The sequence below is a fragment of the Crocuta crocuta genome, unplaced genomic scaffold, assembly GCF_008692635.1.
Source record: "Crocuta crocuta isolate KB4526 unplaced genomic scaffold, BGI_CrCroc_1.0 scaffold541, whole genome shotgun sequence".
Classification (NCBI taxonomy): Eukaryota; Metazoa; Chordata; class Mammalia; order Carnivora; family Hyaenidae; genus Crocuta; species Crocuta crocuta.
This window is the reverse complement of record NW_027531901.1, coordinates 1,146,787-1,164,908: the sequence shown is the minus strand read 5'-3', so window position 1 is coordinate 1,164,908 and position 18,122 is coordinate 1,146,787. Positions and strand designations below refer to the sequence as shown.

General features: G+C 46.8%; 1 protein-coding gene across 2 annotated transcripts in view; it reads right to left on the bottom strand.

Moving 5' to 3' along the window:
* Positions 1-18,122, bottom strand: part of EXOG (exo/endonuclease G) — a 31,226-nt gene that overhangs the window by 5,109 nt on the left and 7,995 nt on the right. For both annotated transcript variants that reach the window (XR_013337494.1, XM_077773982.1), the window contains 2 exons: positions 17,328-17,442; positions 2,149-2,652 (listed from right to left, as the gene is read on the bottom strand). Coding sequence is in view for 1 of the 2 variants with exons in the window: in XM_077773982.1 (XP_077630108.1) it covers positions 2,191-2,652; positions 17,328-17,442 (577 nt within the window). In the remaining variant the exon portion in view is untranslated. The remainder of the gene's footprint in view (positions 1-2,148; positions 2,653-17,327; positions 17,443-18,122) is intronic.

The following is an 18,122-nucleotide window of genomic DNA, read 5'->3' as shown; positions in this document are numbered from 1 at the left end:
GGGGGGCTCTCTGCAGCTCTTCCACAGCGGCCTTCCCCGTGGCCGAGGTCCGCCCCTGCGGCAGCGGGGTCCCGGGCCGGCCTGAGATCTCAGCGGGGCCCGAGGAGGGACCAGCTGGATGGCCACTGCTAAGGTGGGTACTAGGAGCTCATTCGACCCGGGGGAGCAGCCCCGGTGCCGGGGAGCGGCCTCCGGACCTCCCGCCGCTGCGTCCAGACAGTCAGCGCTCCTTCTGGGGAGGCCGAAGTGATCCGATGCGGGGAGAATTCTGTGTGGCACTCACTTTTCAGTTTGTTGGGAGGGCCTCGTAGTGCAAGTGTTCAGACAAGTCAAGCCTCACGCCGTGTACCAGCGATACTCCGCACGTTAGAACGAAGATCAGGAGCTGCGTTTTTATTATTAGCATTTCCTCTTTTCACAATGACCAGGTAGCACTTTTCACACTAAGACCCCAAGGCACTTTAATGTGCTGATCACGATCCTGGCCATCTAGGCGGAGGCGGAGGGCGGGAGGGAGAAGGGAGTGGGCAACAAGCGCAAGGCTGAAGGGGGTTCAGGCGAGGGCAGGGCAGGGTGCCACACGCCGGGCAGAACCGGGGCTCGCCTCCAGGGGCGCCCGCGAGCCTCCGGGGAGAAGCACCACCCCCTCTCCCATGAGGATGGAAAGGAACAGGTTTTCTGGTCACACTGACATTTTGGCTCTTTATCCCTGAGGAGAGAAGGACTGGCACAAGCTAATGGCGAACAGTGTGATAAAACACACTGGTATTAATCAGCCTACCGTGTTCTGACCCCCGGCTTTTTTCTTTTTAACACAAATAAAAGAGCAGAACAAGGTCAATCATTACCATCTTATTATCTCAACGCCTTGGCATTTCTGCTCAAGGCAAACACACAAAACACCACAAAAATTGTTCTTGCAGCACCACATGGACCAGCACTGACATGACACATTCGGAAGCCCCTGTGCCCTATTTTAGGGTATTTTGCTGCCGACGCTGATGGAACTCCCGAAGGTTCCATGTAAACCCAATCTAGAGATCGGGCTCAGAGAGCAGCTGCTGTTTCCCTTAGAGATAGTTAGCATGGTCTCTGAGCCTTTGGCCCAAAGCACCTCNCACACGCACCCCCCCACCCCCTGCTCCAGGTGGACACGCAGACACAAGGGGAGCAAGTCATGAGCTGGCAACTGTGGGCACAGACCCTCATTCGGTCCCTTAACCTTCAGAACGAACTGCTCATCAGAAAGCAAAGATTTCAGCACCATTTGGTGGCTGGAAGCACTGCGCCCCTGAGGCCAGCAGGCTCTGAGAAGCCCCCAGAAGGCGATGCCTTCTAACCATCAGATACCTGTGATTACCCTTCCCAAAGCGCCACAGAGGTACAGGAGTCGGAGGACATTCAAGGCCCTCTGGTGACGGCAGACAGGGCACCTCTCGGCGAGCGGGCCCAGAATCACCCCCATGTGGATGTACTTCTGGGCCAAAAGGTTCAGGGTTGTCTGAACCTACCCCATGCCATTCTTTCTCCTCCGCCCCGCATGCCTCCCACCTCGTGGGTTACTCCTCTGGACAGGTGAACCGGGACAGAACACCCGGGCCCCCGCCTTCCCGCCCCCGTGTGTAAGAGGAGGACAGCGGCATTTGCCTGGGAGAGTGGCCGAGCCATCACGCATGCGACACACTGAGCTCGGCACACAGAGCACACTAAGCACAGCGAGGGAGCTGGGTGCTTCTAAGCGGCACAGCTGCGGGCTGGCAGGGCTGGGGGAGGGGAGCGGGAACAAGTATGTAACAGGGGAACCCATGCGGACAGGCCCACGCGCAGACAGAGAGCACTGACGCTAGACCTGGAGAAGGCGGAGCAGATGCGCCACACGCTGCAGGACCTGGAGGCACACCCACCAAACACCTTCGCGTGCTGACATCAGGGGACAGAAAACAATGTCACCTGTGCTCAGAGTCCTGTGAACCCAACCCAAGATCAGCGTACAACCCGCACACCTCACGGTTAACCTCAACAGTTAGTTCCCACGTTGGATAAAATACCGATCTCTCATCTTTTGGAGGGAAATTTAGTCTTCGATGTAGGATTTCATAATTTCTTTAAAGCAAAGCCACTAAAATACATCAGCCTGAAGGGACACACCTGCTCATGACAGATGCTCTCACGCGTCCTCTGAGACAGAAACTAAGGTGGCCTCCTCTCCAGGATTCCGGACTGCTCCTTTGCTTTGAGTTCTTCCAGTTTCTTCTTATAGCGGTTCATGAAGTAATCATCTGGTTCAACCCCTGCGTTCTTCAGATTTTCCATGACCTTCTCCAGTCTGGGTACTGATCGGGCTCCCTCAATCTTCCGTGTGCTCAGGTACAGAGTGAACTCTTGGAAATCCAGGAGCTTACAGGTGTCCACGGAGCAGATGTTCCTGATGCCGCTGGTTCTATCCAGATTAGGGAAAAACACCAGGCCTGACAACTTCTCCAGGTCCTGAAGGCTCACCTGGAACTCACTGAACTGGCGTTGGAAGCCAATGGCTTCATTGGGCACCACGAAGGCCCCTAGTGCCAGCGGTTCGGTAGACATGGGGCTTCTGCGAGCCAGGATCACCTTATAAAGGTGCGAGGGGACCGCCACATTATCCTTACCGATCACCTAAAAACAATGCAGTCGTGTGAGCAATGCCAACTTGTGCTAGCAGTTCCCAAAGTTTTCCTGAAAACATTTTTTATGTGTTTCTGAAAAGGCATTTATAAGCTACCTTACCAATGGAGTCAAACTCAACTGCCAAAGGTAAGAGTGAATCGACATAGAGATTCACAGAGAAGATAAGCATCTAACAGGTAGATTCTGATCACATTCTTTACAATAACGCCACCCCAAAGAGTAGAGGTCACCTCCTCTGCTCTGTTTGTGGGACAAAGGGCAAAGGAAGGTCATGAGGGAGTCCTGGGTTTTTAACAGGCAAGAAAAGCTGTCATTTTTCTCTTCATCACATAATCAGAACTTCTGAAGCTCTAAAAATCCAAAGGTCAAATCTGCCAGCTTGGCAACTCCCAGCTCTAGAAATAAAAATAGGGCTTTAGTTTATCGAATTCACTAGGGAGCTCAACAAAGAGCCCTCAGAAAAGCAGGCAGACACACCACATCGGTATTACGATCTCCAGTTACGCCTAGACTGTGGCTCATTTTTTAAATTCAATTAAGTAAACGTAAATGCCGTTTGCTCAGAGTTTTGCACACTCTTGGGCCTATTAGCAAACACAGAACTTCAAAATATGTCATCAAACTGAGCACTCTGGAAAGGTATCCATACGACAGAGAAGCCAGAGCCGGGTCAGGCCTGCCAACAACTTGGCTGCCCATGTAGGTCGGCTCTAATAATGAAATAACATTATTATGGAGCCTTTTCACATTTCCTTCCAATTGGCTTAAAAGCCATATCCGTTTTCTGAAAAACGAAAACTGAACATCCATTTCCTTAATGGCCTCCAATGAAACGCTACAAGCCGACTACAGCAGGCACGCGTGCCACTGCCGCCCCCGGGCCCTTCCTCCGTGTAAGTAGGCATCCTGCCCCCGACGACAGCTGCCTGCTGCAGGGGCCGCTGCTGGGAGCCCAGTGAAGGCTCAGGGGCGAGAGTGGCAAGGACTCTCCTCTGCTGTCCCCCAGCTGCCCCCTACACGGCCCCCGCACCACGGCTGTCTGCGGTCTGCACACACGCAGGTCCCACTGCCAAGGTCAAGGGCAGGGCTGCAGACAGGCCCCGCGACAGGACTGCTTTCTGTAAGTGCTGTGTCTAACGTGGCTCATCAGCGTTCACTGTACAGTTTACGAAAGCACACAGTCTACAGGCACAAAACCCTACACCCGGCCAACAAATCGTTTATGAAGCTGGGGAAATGAGCGTAGTCTTCAAGGCAAAGACTATACTGACGGAACTCTACAGAGGTCCACAGTCAGCCCACAGACCTCCAACGGGTACTAATTCAACAAAGCAACTCCGAGGTGCTATGGCGGCTGCTCCTGGTAACACGGAAAGGCTCACGCTTTCCAATGAACGCGACTGGTGTCTGGTCTCCAGACGCTTCCCAGCTAGAGGAGTCGTCAAGCCCCGGGGCTCTCACTAGAGGCACACTGTGCTCAGATGCCAATGCAGAGCACAAACTGCACGAAGGGAGTGGCTGCAAGGAAAGCCGGGGGCCGGAACTGAGGGCACAGCTGCGGCGGAGCCATGGTTCACAGGGTAGAAGTTCAATGGGCTTCAGGGGTTAGCTGGGAGCCAACGGCTAAGCGAATCCTTCATGCCACCTGGTGGCCCTTCCCCACCACTGCAGCACAGCCTCAGACCAAACCAGGAGCCTTCGAGACCATTCACTGTCTGGTTTTCTCTCCTCGTTGACTCTGTCTACAAACAAATAGCAAATTTCAAGAATAATTAAATGGTCGTGCACTTCTAGTGCCAACCAGGGCTTCTAATCAGAGTCTTTAAATTCCAGCCCAAAGTAAAGAAGATTGACGTTTTAAGATTTATAAAAATAAACCATTTCTATTGGGTTTTCAAAAACACACAATAACCAGAAGCCCTCCATCACTGCCTTTAAGAATCCTCGAGGACACGAAAATTCCTCCTAAGAACCACATCGTGTGACTATTTCAGCCACAATCTTCTCACAATGTTTCAACAAGGAGGGGCAAAATACTGTCCCTAGAAATGAAGAGAAAAATAAAAACTTCATCACTATCCTCTCTGATTCAGTCTGCTTTGTTCTTAGGAACTAAACATCTGTAACCTGCTTAAAACAGGAACCAGCAACATTTGGAAATTCAGAGAACCCATTCTTTCTTCCTTGAATTTAAGACTTAAAAAAAAATCCTGAAATATTTTAGAGTCATCACCTTTGTAGACAACTCAACGTACATGATAAAAATTATCCCAATTCTGGGAAAACTGGAAATCTTTCATAAAATGTCTCTAGAACCTGCTAGAGACCGAAACCCCAGGGACTTGGTCAAGTCCTGGCTTCGCCAGTAGGATGCAAGTCATGTCCACTGGTACCTTCTTTCTCCGTTCCTAAAAGAGGTAATAACCACGTTTACGCTGCCTGTCTCACAAAATAGTTACGAAGACACAAAGACATGTTACTTAAAAAAAAAAAGTTTCGGGGCGCCTGGGTGGCTTAGTCGGTTAAGCGTCCGACTTTCGCTTGGGTCATGATCTCGCGGTTTGTGGGTTCGAGCCCCGCGTCGGGCTCTGTGCTGACTGCCAGCTCAGAGCACGGAACCTGTTTCAGTCTATGACTCTCTTTCTCTGACCCTCCCCTGCTCACGGTGTCTCTCTCTCTCTCCTAGAAATAAATAAAACATTTAAAAAAAAAAAAAAAGTTTCAAAATCTGCAAGACCTATGGAAAAAGCAATTTCTGTAGTGGATGTCATTCAAAAGATCAGATGTAATTTCATTTGGTACAAAAAACACTGCTGCTGAGGGACAGTGGGGAAATATGGGATCAAGCAAGATTAGATCAGTTAAAGGTGGACAACAGGGTTTCAGAAGGAAGCAGGATGGGCACAAACGAGACCCTCAACAAAAGGCTCAGGGCTTAACATGAACTAAGTCTTCAGTAACAGTAAATCAGCACACATCCCGGTCTTAGAAGATTTAGGCGTAAAAATACAAAGGAAACACTCACTGCTGTTAAATTACCAAAAAGCATGGAACTCTTGTCAAGATTGCAACAAAAACTGGAAATCAGCTGGGTGTAACTAGAAGACTAGAGGTAGAGACCAGCCGTAAAGCCATAAACCCTCACTCACCACCTGAAGTTAGCTTCGTGCCGCCGCCCCAGGCGTCCTTCCGTCCAAGAGACCAGAAGGACAATGTGCTCCCCCGGCCCAGCCCCACACACACGGCCCTGGGGACCAGAGAGACTGGCAGCGAACAGTCCTCAGGCTGAGCCCGCCATGTGCCAGGCCACTGGCACGCGCCAACTGCGCCTTAAATAAAACTGAGCAGCGGCATGAAGAACACACACGTCTCTGCTACGATCAGACACATACAAGATATCTGCTTACTTCCCCTGGTAAGACAAAAAAAGAAAATCCGAACATAAAAGTGTTGGACCCATCAAGAGACCAAGCCCTTAAAAAATCAAGACAATGGGGGCACCTGGGTGGCTCAGCGGGCTGCAGGTCCGACTCTTGATTTCGGCCCAGGTCACCAGCCCAGGTTCATGGGATGGAGCCCTGCGTTGGGCTGCGCACTTAGTGTGACGCCTGCTTGAGATTCTCTCCACCACCCCCTTCCTCTCTCCCTCCCTCTGCTTGCGCTCTCTAAAGTAAAAACATTAAAATTAAAAAGTCAAGCCAATCAAGTGGTGGAAAGAAACCACGTCAGGGAGGTAAGCAGGGACCCAGGCCCTAGAGGACAGAGGCACGAGGAAAGGAGGGAGTCAGAACACGCGGCGAGGCCCCCGGGCAGAGGGCCGGCCTCGCGTCAGCGCTCGGCTGGGGCAGGAGCCTGTGCGNGCCGGGTGAGGAGGGGGCCCCCGCCGGGCCTCAGCCCAACAGCAGCACCTTGGGAAGGTCCATTCTACTTGGAGATTTAGGGTGGGAGGAAGGAGATACTTCGGCAGTNCGCCACCACTGCCACCGCCACCACCACCGCCATCATCACCACCATCACCACCACCACCGCCACCACCGCCGTCATCACCACCGCCGCCACCACCACCGCCGCCGCCGCCGCCGCCGGGTGACCAACTGGAAGCTCACTTTCCTGTCAGGTCACCTACAGTGTCCAGGCCAGAATCTTCAGGTATGTTTCACTTGTCTGGACTCAATCTCCTCTTGAAACAGGCACATCAGAGGAAGCACACGGATGACCTCAGCTATGATAAAGGGGGTGATTCTGATTAGAGCTGTCAGATGACTCACTTCTGATAAAATCACTGCTACTGACCCTCCCTCGGGCTCACATTCACTCAGTGCTGTGACGCTGTTCCCTTCCCGGCGTGTTCTAACAGACATTTCCGCCTGGCTGCAAGGGACCCTCCCCCTGGCCCATTTTCTGTTCTTAGTTTTGCATGCTAGCAGATCCCACTTGCAGCTTGCTCTCCGTCTTCACCACCTTTGACCCCCTGGCCTGAAGCTGCTGTGTAGGAGGAGCACAGCAACCCCTTCACTGCGGACTTCTGAGAGCCTCGGAGAAGAGCACGCTGAAAGACTGGCAGTTCTCTACGCACCGGTGGCCCGCGCCTGGACCGCCCCCTTGACAGTTACTAGCTAGCTGACTTGGACCTGACCCCTCAACACCTCAATTTCCTTGCCTCTAAAAAAAGACAACCACTACTTCCCTGTAAGAACTGTTATGAGGACTGAATGAGACAGAAGGTCTAAAACTGCATGTATACCGTGTGGTAGACCCCGCCCTCGGTTAATACCAGTTCATTTGCTTCACGTCCCACAGTGTACACATATGTGCTTCATTGCCTAGAAAGAAAACTGAATAAACACCCTCATTTTTATTACCTATATGCTCCGAAAATAAGATTCAGAATATAGTTGTAAACAAGCAATAAATATTAAATGGGAGGGTCTGAGAAAACAAAACACTTTCCAGGCATTCTGAACTGCCATACATAACTGCAAGGTATTCCACTGAAAACAGGAATTCACAACTCAGCTATTTACCCCGGAGAGGAGCACACCAGTCGCGAGGGCTGGGCGTGCTGCACCCCCGTGCTCAGCCTCACCAAGTGACGTGCTTTTATCCACGACTGTTTGTCATGGGTTCCCAGAGGACGGCCTGATGGTTTTAGCGTGGCGTGTAAGGGTTCAAACACCTGGCTCCAACCCTTCCCGTCAGGTTTGTCTCCTTCCCTACACGAGGGCTTTACCCCAGCTGTCTCCTCGAGGAACTTCCTGTTTTCCAGCACGTTTCTTACCTTCTCTCATCTCTGCCCCTTGCTGGCTCTGCCTCCCATGTCTGTTTTCTTCAGCCAAATTCTCCCATGTTTACATGTGTGTATGTATGTATATGCATATGTATAAAAGCTGGCCCTCCTAAATTCTTAAAATGGCAAGCTGAAACATTTTTTCCTAAATAATTTACTAAAGGATATTTTGCTTTCAGAATAATAGACACACTACAGACTTTAACTTTAAAATTCCACCTGAAGTTGTTTGACCTGAAAAAATAACGCCACGTCTAACAAAAGCTGTATTACTACAGAGAAAATGTTGGTGAAAAATACAAATATAAAAAAGTAAATCACTTCGATATGAATCTTTAAAAAAGGAGAAACTATATCCCTCTCCAGGGATATAGATTCCTATCAGCATTCACCTTTATATATACATACATAATACACAGTTAAGTGCTTTCTTTACAACCCAAGTGTACAAATCCCCCCCCCCAAAAAAAAACTACAAAGGAGCAATGAAGATGGAGAAAGAACGCTTTCCGAACAGTAAGCCTCTAAAGGCAACAGAATTGGTATACTATGTTCTCTGGGGCTCTCTCCACCCACTATAAAAGGCTAAAAATAAACGTGGTGAACACACATGACAAGCCAACAGCAGACCGAGCACTCAACTTGTCGTCCAGATCCTGGTTTCTAAAAGCCAATCCCCATGAAAAGGAACCAGGACCCCGTGGCAAGATGGCTGATCCCTGAGACTGGCCATGATGAGCCTGGACCATCACATTATTCCAGAAAGTAGAAGTGCTAAAAATACGATGAGGATGTGCCAAGGCACACAGGAGACAGCCTGAGGGGCTCCCACTGGCCAAATCAAAGACGATTTGAGCATCGAAATGAATACACAGCAGATCGACTGAAACTCACTGAATAAAACAAGAACCCATCAATTCACACTGATAATAAATAAGAAGGAAAAGCTCTTCCTTACAGTAGAATGTCAACTAATAAAAGTAGAAGGAATAAGAATTAGAAAATCATTACTTGGCAATAAGTTTAGCATTAATTAATTTAGGCCAGAATCTTCAATGGATGCTAAAACTAGCAGGTGACAGTTTGGAGAGGAAAAGAATACTTAACACGGCCTCAAAGGACTTCCACAGACAGCTGATTCGTTTCAAAGGGGTAATGATGACTCAGCAGTGAAGAGGTCGAGAGAGCGCCACCTTGCCCAGCGATCTAAGGTAATATCCCCGGTGCCAGCACAACCCGGCAGCACAGGCACCTGCCGGGATGCTCCGAGGGGCACGCAAGCCCACGACTTAATCAGAGGGAACGGGACACAAACCCAATTTGAAGAACACACTACAAAACAACTGGCCTGAATTGGTCAACGTCAACATCATTAAAGACAATAAGGCTGAGGAACTAACTGTCTGAGATTAAGGAAGACGAAAGGGACATGATAGCTAAACGCAATGCATGATCCTAGACTTCACTCCACATCGGGGAAAACCGGCTGCGTGACGAACGTACTGGAGCGACGGGCAAGGCGCGAATATGGACTGTCCCCTGGACGATATTCTTCGATGCTGAATTTCATGAATCTGACCACGCTACTGTGGTTATGTGACAGCTGGAGTATTTAGGGGGAAAGAGCATCTGCAATGACCTCTCCAGCGGCCGAGAAAATCCTCAGAACAGCTGCATACACAGAGAGGGGTACAACGCTGCAGGCCGCTAACGAGTCCAGGGGAAACACAGTGCAGCTCTCTGTTCTCACAACTTTTCTACAAATTTGAAATTATCTCAAAATGAAATGTTATAAAATATCAACGTGCTCTGCCAAAGGCTGTGCAAAAAACTAATGAGTAAGGATTAAAGGAGGTTTCCAGTTCAAAATGGCAACCTGGGCCGAAGCCTTTGCTCCTCTCTCCCCCAGGTTGGAAAATATACATATTATCGGGGCATATATGTACCCCACTGGGTGGCTCAGTCGGTTAAACGTCCGACTCGTGACTTCAGCTCAGGTCATGACCTCACAGTTCGTAGGATCGAGCCCCAGGTCCAGCTCCATGCAGACAGTGCAGAGCCTGCTTGGGACTCTCTCTCCTTCTCTCTGTCTGCCCCTCCCCTGCACTCTGTCACATAAACAAACATTAAAGAAAAATATCTAAACCAGATTATGCCACTATCCCGATCAAACAGCATCGCACGCCCCGAACACGGTCGGGGCCTCTCCCGGTTGCCTCCTCCTCACTGCTCCCTCGCCCCAGCCGTGCAGGCACCCTGGCAGCTCCCTGAATACGCCAAGCTAACCTCACCCCCGTGTCTTTGCGCTTGCTGGAAGGCTCCTCACAAGTTACTCCCTTACTTCCCTTAGGTTTCTGCTCAGTCTCGTGTCCTCTTAGCAGTTGACCCTTTCTTTTCCACCCCCGTGTTTTCTTTGCCATATGGCACTTTGTTTATCGTGCATCTGCTCTCCACTAACCTAAGCTCCGTATCACACACAGCTTCGTTTACCGCTGTTATCAGAAACGCCTAGGATAGTGCCAGGTACACAGTAGGAGCTTAATAAGTATCTGCTGAATAAAAGGAAGGAAAGGAGGGCGGGGGGCGGGGGGAGAGAAGGGTTGGAAGGGAGGAAACAAGTGGTTCATGTTAGAACAGAAGTCAGAGGGCTCCAAGAATGGAGTCATCAAGAAACTCATTAACCTTTCTAAAAAATAGTAGGATGGTGAGGTTAAATGGCCTGAAACAGAAAGGAGAGCACAGTATTCCATTATTTAAAGCAGCAGTTATAACCCCTGCCTCCTGTATTCCCCACTTCTCAGAGTTTTGTTGTTTGTGGAATACTCTCTCAAGTAGCAGAGAGTTAACGATACAGGATTATACCTACTTCTCCACAGATCCCAACATTCTACCTAAACATTCAGAGTACTATTCGTGCTGCTTTATACTTTCAACAGAGCCAGGACTCTAACACTCAAAGGCCAACAAGGGCCAGACAGGAAATGTAAACGGATGAAATGGGCCACGTGAGGACTATGGTGAAAGGAAAAAGATGTGCTCCGTCGAGAGAGAAAGCTGCTACTACATGTTCCCTATAGGAATGTGTGCCAAGAGTTTGAGTCATCTGATTTTTTTAAAAGAAGCTAATATCTGGATTTTTTTAAACACTCTTTTTAAGTTTATTTATTTTTCAGAGAGAGAGAGAGAGAGGGAGTGAGAGAGCACGTACAAGCAGGGGAAAAGCAGAGAGAGGAGAGAAGAGAGAGAAAATCCCAAGCAGGCTCCAAGCTGTCAACATGGAGCCCAACATGGGGCTCAAACTCACGAACCGTGAGATCAAAAGTCAGATGCTTAACCAACGAAGCCACCCAGGCGCCCCTAATATTGGGATTTTTATGTGAAACAGCGTAATTAATAAAAATTAGCAACTATTTCAACAGCAACACAGCGTGTTAGCCAAATCAAATAATCTACAGGCTGGACATGCCACCAGAGGCCTCTGTCTAGAATCTCTGCTATAGGCAAAGCTCAGACCAAATTACTGCAAATGAAAAAGTAAGTGCTATAAACACTGACAATACATAAGTGATAGATTAAGAAGTAAAGGTTTAAGTATAGTACATAAAGTTGATGTAAAGTTTGCCAACAGAAGACCTAAACGTGAATGACATAACGGAACAGTGTGTGAAGTGAACCAAAGAAAAGTCATATATTTCATAGTGAAAAGCATCAACAGAGACTATTAAAATGGGAAAATCAAAATTATGAAATACAGTTTAGCACCCTTATTCTCAGACAGGTAGGTAACCAGCAGAAGAACTAGGAGCCTGGACAGTGGGGCTGGGACTGGAAACTGTCCCTTTCATACCTCTCATACTATTTGAATTTCATTATGATGTCATATACTTTTAATGTTTAAGGGTTACCATTTTCACTACTATGCAGAGAGTTCCATAACAATAAGTTTTTAACATTTAAATTTAAGGCTCCAACACGAGGAAGGAGAAAAAGCATCAATATTAAACTATGTTTTTTTACTTTTTTAAGATTTTTTTTAATGTTTTTTATTTATTTCTAGGAGAGAGAGAGAGAGAGAGACAGCATGAGCAGGGGAGGGTCAGAGAGAGAGGGAGTCACAGACTCTGAAACAGGCTCCAGGCTCTGAGCTGGCTGTCAGCACAGAGCCCGATGCGGGACCCGAACCCACGAACCGCGAGACCCAAGCGAAAGTCGGACGCTTAACCGACTAAGCCACCCAGGCGCCCCAATATTAAACTATGTTTAATATAAGTATCTAACTTCACAACTTCTAACATAATACATAATTTATGAAAAACAGATTCAAAAGTTGGTGGTGGTTTTTTTTGTTTTTGTTTTTTGAGAGAGAGAAAGAGAGAGAACAAGCACACATGTGAGTGGGGAAGGGGCACAGTGGGAGAAAGTGTAGAGCCTAACGCAGGGCTTGATCCCACTACCCTGGGATCATGACCCAAGGCCAAAATCAAGTATCAGATACTCAACCAACTGAGCCACCCAGGCTCCCGTCAAAAGCTTTAAAATTAACAGAAAGGCATCTGCTGTCTAAGGTTCTGTGGATGAGAAAAGAAAAAAAAAATCTAAGAAATTCTTCCTTACTAAAAACTTCCTTACTAATTCCAGGACTCTGCCCCATGTGTTGATACACATGTCAAAATAGCAACCTTGTACAATTTAGTCCAACTGTACCTTATCTTTCAGATAGTATTTGAAGTTCTTGATATGACTACGGACATTTACTGATTTCAGTACAAATGAAGTTTCGGTATTATTCATTTCTGATGGTTTTAAGGATGAGAAAAGTAAAAATGTATACTTTCTCTGTCCTGATTTCTGGACTCCAGGCAGATCGGCACAGAACCGGGCAGGGAGCGCCGCTGGAGGCCTCTGCCTCACTGCCGGTGCGCGAGCTTCAGCAAAGTCTGAGCAGAAGTTATTAAGAAAGTGAAGTGATAAACGCTGTTGACTCGAAGAAATGCAGAGAGGTGGCTCACAGGACATGAAATCCAGGAACAAAGGGGGAAAGCAATCAAGAGTGCAATCTGAGACACGCCACTTACAATTCCGTATACGTCCTCCCACACGACAGTCCTGGAAGATCTGTGGGGTTAAGGACCTGCCAGGGGGCAAGCATAGGTCCTATAAATTAACACAGATATGGAAAACTAACAGGACAGGTCCAGAGGCCCAGAAGGTGAAAAAAAAGACCTAAGACCAATAAGGTTTTAATATAAAAACAAAAAAACAAGACTATTACTCAAAGCACACTCTTCAGGAAGCTGACCCTGACTGCTCTCACACAGTCCGTCACCAGGACACTAATTTGGGTGACGAGAGATGACAGGTCTGTTTTGAAACTCTCTGTAAGGCTTGACTAGCAGTCACTGATGAGTGTAGGAGCAAGGTAAGTCTTTTTAGTGGTAAGTTTCATATATTCCAGTGTAATGAAGAACTCTGGTATAAAAAGATATATTAAAATGTATGTACATATACATATTTCATTCTAATTACAAGATTAGCACAAAGAACCCTTGTGTGCCCTTTCACAGATTCGTCAGCTGTTAACATTTTGCCCACTTTGCTTTATCATTTTTTTTTTCCCCTCTGTATTTTTCTTTTCCCTAAACCCTTTGAAAATAAATCACAGAAGCATCCTTCAGGATGTATTTGCTAAGAGCAAAGATGTTCACTTACATAATCACAGTACAATTATCAAAATCAGAAAATTTGACTCTAACAAAATACAATTATCTACTCTACAGACCTCAAATGTTGCCAGCTGTCTCAATAATGTCCTTCTTAGACATTATCGTTTGTTTTCTGATCTAGGATCTGACCTGAGGTCACACAATGCATTTTTGTTCCCGTAACAGTTCAAGTCCCACTAATCTGGAGCAGTTAGCATCTCAAGCTTTGTCTTTGAGGACGCCGACGTTCTGGAAGAGCGCAAGGCAGCCGTTTCACAGATGGCCCTGCAAGGGCCCTGCCTGACGATCCTGCACAGTGAGGCTCAACGCGAGGCTTTTCGGCAGACACATCACAGAAGTGACACCGCATTCTTCTCAGCGCGTCACACGGGGAAACCCAGCTCATCGGTAACTCCATTACTGACAATATTAACCTCCATCACGGGGTTCAAGTTCCCCATGTACAGTTCCCATTTCCTGCTTTGTTATTAATACATAATTTGTGGAGAGACTCTTTTAACTATACAAACTTCCTACTTCCCTTCCCATAAAACTTTCACTCACTAGTTTTAGCATCTACTGATGATCTTGCCTGAATCACTTACTACCATGATGGGGGCAAAAAGATTTTTCTAACTCCTCCATTCTTTCTTTTTTTAATTTTTAGTAGTTTATTGTCAAGTTGGTTTCCATATAACACCCAGTGCGCATTGNATTCAAGAGTCCTCATGGTTTGCCTTCCTCCCTCCCGCCCACTATTTTTCCCCTTCTTCTCCCGCTTTGTCCTAACTCTTCCATTCTTATAAACTTATTAATTGACATTCTACATAAGCAGAAGTTTTTCCTTACACTCATGTGTTTTTACAATTTATTAGAAGTAAGGACTCTTATTCAATTCAATAGATGTACAGGCCTTTATATTTTGGCAGCAAAGAGCCCCCGACACAGTAATGTGGGGCTCCTGCAAGCTGATTCCACGTCCTCTGCCGTGTCCTCACTGTATGAGCACTTTCTGCTTTCTGGCACAAGATGTTCCATTTTGTACTCTCCCCATAGCAGGCCTGGAATCAGTCTACTGGGTTCTTCCAGTAGAAGACGATTTTTTATTTTTTATTTAAGGATTATTTTAGGCTGGATTTTTTTTAAGTTTATTTATTTATTTAGAAGAGAAAGAGAACACATAAGCATGGGAGGGGCAGAGAGAGAGGGAGAGAAAGAATCCCAAGTGGGCTCTAAGCTGATAGCTGATAGCTGATAGCATGGAGCCCGACACAGGGCTCAAACTCATAAACCATGAGATCATGACCTGAGACAAAATCAAGAGATGCTTAACTGACTGAGCCACCCAGGTGCCCCATTTAAGTTTTTATTTTGAGAGAGACAGAGAGAGAGAGAGAGAGAGAGAGAGAGAGAGAGAGAGAGAGAAAGCACAAACTGGGGAGAAGGGGAAGCGAGGGAAAGAAAGAATCCCAAGCAGGCTCTACACTGTCAGCATGGAGCTCAGTGTGGGACTCGATCCCATGAAGCGTGAGATCATGACCTGAGCCGAAGTCCAGAGTTGGACACTTAACCCCCGGAGTTACCCAGGCGCCCCAAGATGGCTCTTTAGAAACAAGATCTGGTATCAAGGTGTGCTCATATGGCTGCTTTTAGGCCCGTTCAACAGAAAGAGCTGGTGGATACATAGTATTTATATTTTTAAAAGTTATATCCAATTTAAGGAAAAAATATATACTTTCAGCAAAAAATATACTACAGCATTTGGCCAACCCATACTTAACAGAAATATCCAGCCTCCCACCCCCCAAAAAAACTGTCAGTGAAATGCTCTTAATTACTGGGTTAATATTTCCTTGTAAACTTTGTATAAATTCTCCTACTACAGCAAGCTACTTGTAAATCTTTCAATTTTCTGAAAACAAACCATACATAAAACTAACTTGATCACTTAAGGTTTAAAAGTCAAAGTTAGGAGAACCTCCTTCCCAATGCTAAGAGTAAAGAGGATTTCACAAAGCTCAAGAATAATTAATATTTTAAAAGTAAGAGAATACAGGGAGCCGATTTTTTTCTTCCAACATAACAAAAAATACTGAAATCAAAATTGCCAATTGATCGGAGGAGAGAGATTAACCCGCTTAACATACTAACTCCTTCGCTAGCCCTTCCCTCCCATAAGAACCCCAAGAACACTCGGAGGGCATGAGCACCCATGTGACCTCTGGAGGCTGGCACATCACTACGTGGCCGATGCAGACGGGCTGATGACAAGCAGGTGGGACACAACACACCCTGAAGTTATTTTCGTTTTCCTAAATCTGTTTCTCACGTCATTCCGTTTTATCACAGACTCCCTCAAGTATTATCATTTAACCTGAGCAGCGTGTATTAAATCCCTGCTTTACTGCTAGAGCTGAGCTAGGTGTTCCCTCCGAATACAACTCTTGGAGCTACAGGAAGCCCTTCAATCCCTCTTCACTCTATCGCCTCTTCCTCCTCAGTCCCACCGGCTCCGTACCCTGGACAGACCTCACAGCACCTCACTGTGTCAATTCAGCCTCCTTCTCGACGCACTCCTCACACCGCTCAGTCTCACACCACTTAGTCTGCCCTTAACAGTGTATGTAACCTCTTTCCTTCAGTCCATAAGGTGCTTAAACATCTTGCATGTAAAAAACTTCATCTTTTTTTAAAAACTCAAGCATCTACAAGAAGAGCCATTCCTCCCACTTATTCTGCCCACTGCCCCCTAAATATGATTCTGAACTTTTCCCTCTCCTCACCAAAACGAGTCCATGGCTACTCTCTCCCGCACTCCGCTCCCACCCCTCCTCCAGCTGCCTGAGTCCGGCCCCGTGTCTGTTCTCATGCGGACGGCCCCTGTGACGTACCATTCCCCTGGTCTCTGACTTCCCTTTCGAACAGCCCGTCCTCACCTACCTTCTACACGGTGCTGCTAGAACACTCTGGAGAAGACCCCAAACAAACCAAGTGTCGCCCACGCTTAAAATAAACCTAGGACTTTTGTCTAAATATTAACATCTAAGCCTTCATGGAATATAAAGCCTCTGTTTTACCTGTAGGTGCAGAAATCCTCATCCCCTCTGAGCCACCCATGCCTTTCTTGAACCCTAAGCTCCAATCTTTATCAACGATACCTGAATTCCAGACCTATGCTGTTAATCACAAAGGCCCTGTGCTCGCACTGCTCCATCTTTTGAATTCCCATGCTCCCTTCCTTACTCAGTGTATACTTTTTCCCCATTTTAAAACAATTTCATTCCAGGAGAGTTAACATACAGTGTTATATTAGTTTCAGGTGTACGATATACACTGACTCACTCTTCCTCATCTGTCCAGATCTAGCTCACGAATCACCTCCTCTGTTAAGTCTTCCCGACCGACCGACACAGACAGTCAGCCAGCCCTCCTGTGACAGCCCTTCATCTGTGTACATAGCTCTGCTGCAGCGTATCACACTCTAATGCGATTAGCTGACAACATGTCTGTCTCCCGTTGTGAGCTGTGAGCTCCTTGAAGTCAGTGGTTGCTTTTGAATCCATCATTACATCCCCTGTGCCTGTGATAAATAAAGGAAATTAAAAAGTAGAATACAGAATGAAATTATGACCTCAGACAAATAACGTAGCCTGAATGTTAAAGCACGCCCCCACCTGGTAACTAACGGTTTTCTTTCCATCACTTCCAGTCTGCGGTAAAGTCAGCGGTCCAGACACTATCCAAACATCTTCAAACCTCTCTGTCAGTTCTCGACAGTATATTTCCATTCTGAATAACAGCAAAAAAAGGCATGATACGCTCACAGACATAAATACAGAAAAGAAGCAAACCATTACCAAATCCCCAGGAAAGACAGCAGGAATACGGAATTTCACAAATGAATGTGAACAAGACAACATTGTGAGCATATGAGCAATAACTGTCCCTGTCCTTCACTGCAGAAACTTAACAATTATACACATTCATACAACCACCTACATTTTCCTGTGTGTGCACTGTGTACGTATTTCAGAACTGAGATTCTATTTTGTTTTATGCCTTATCTTTCTGTGTTGTAGTTCTCAATCTTTTTTCAAGAGTTATATATCATTTCAACAAGTTGATCCACCTCATTTATTTAGCCATGCCTCCTGTGGGGCAAATGGGTTCATCCTAACACTTCTCACATAAGGCAACATTCCTTAGCATGAACCTCAAGGGCCAGAACTGCTTTACGGAATGCATATTTTAATAACACTTGATTATATGCAGCAGTATTTTTAATGGTATTGTGCCAATTTACTCTATAGACTCCAAAACCGGACACTGTAGTTTCACAACAATCCTTACCACACTGGGATTTATCATTTAAAAATGACTGCCAATTTACTAGATAAAAATGGCGAGTAGTTTAATATGCACTTTCTTACACTGCAGTTGGGAGAGATTTAGGAAAAATTACAATGCAC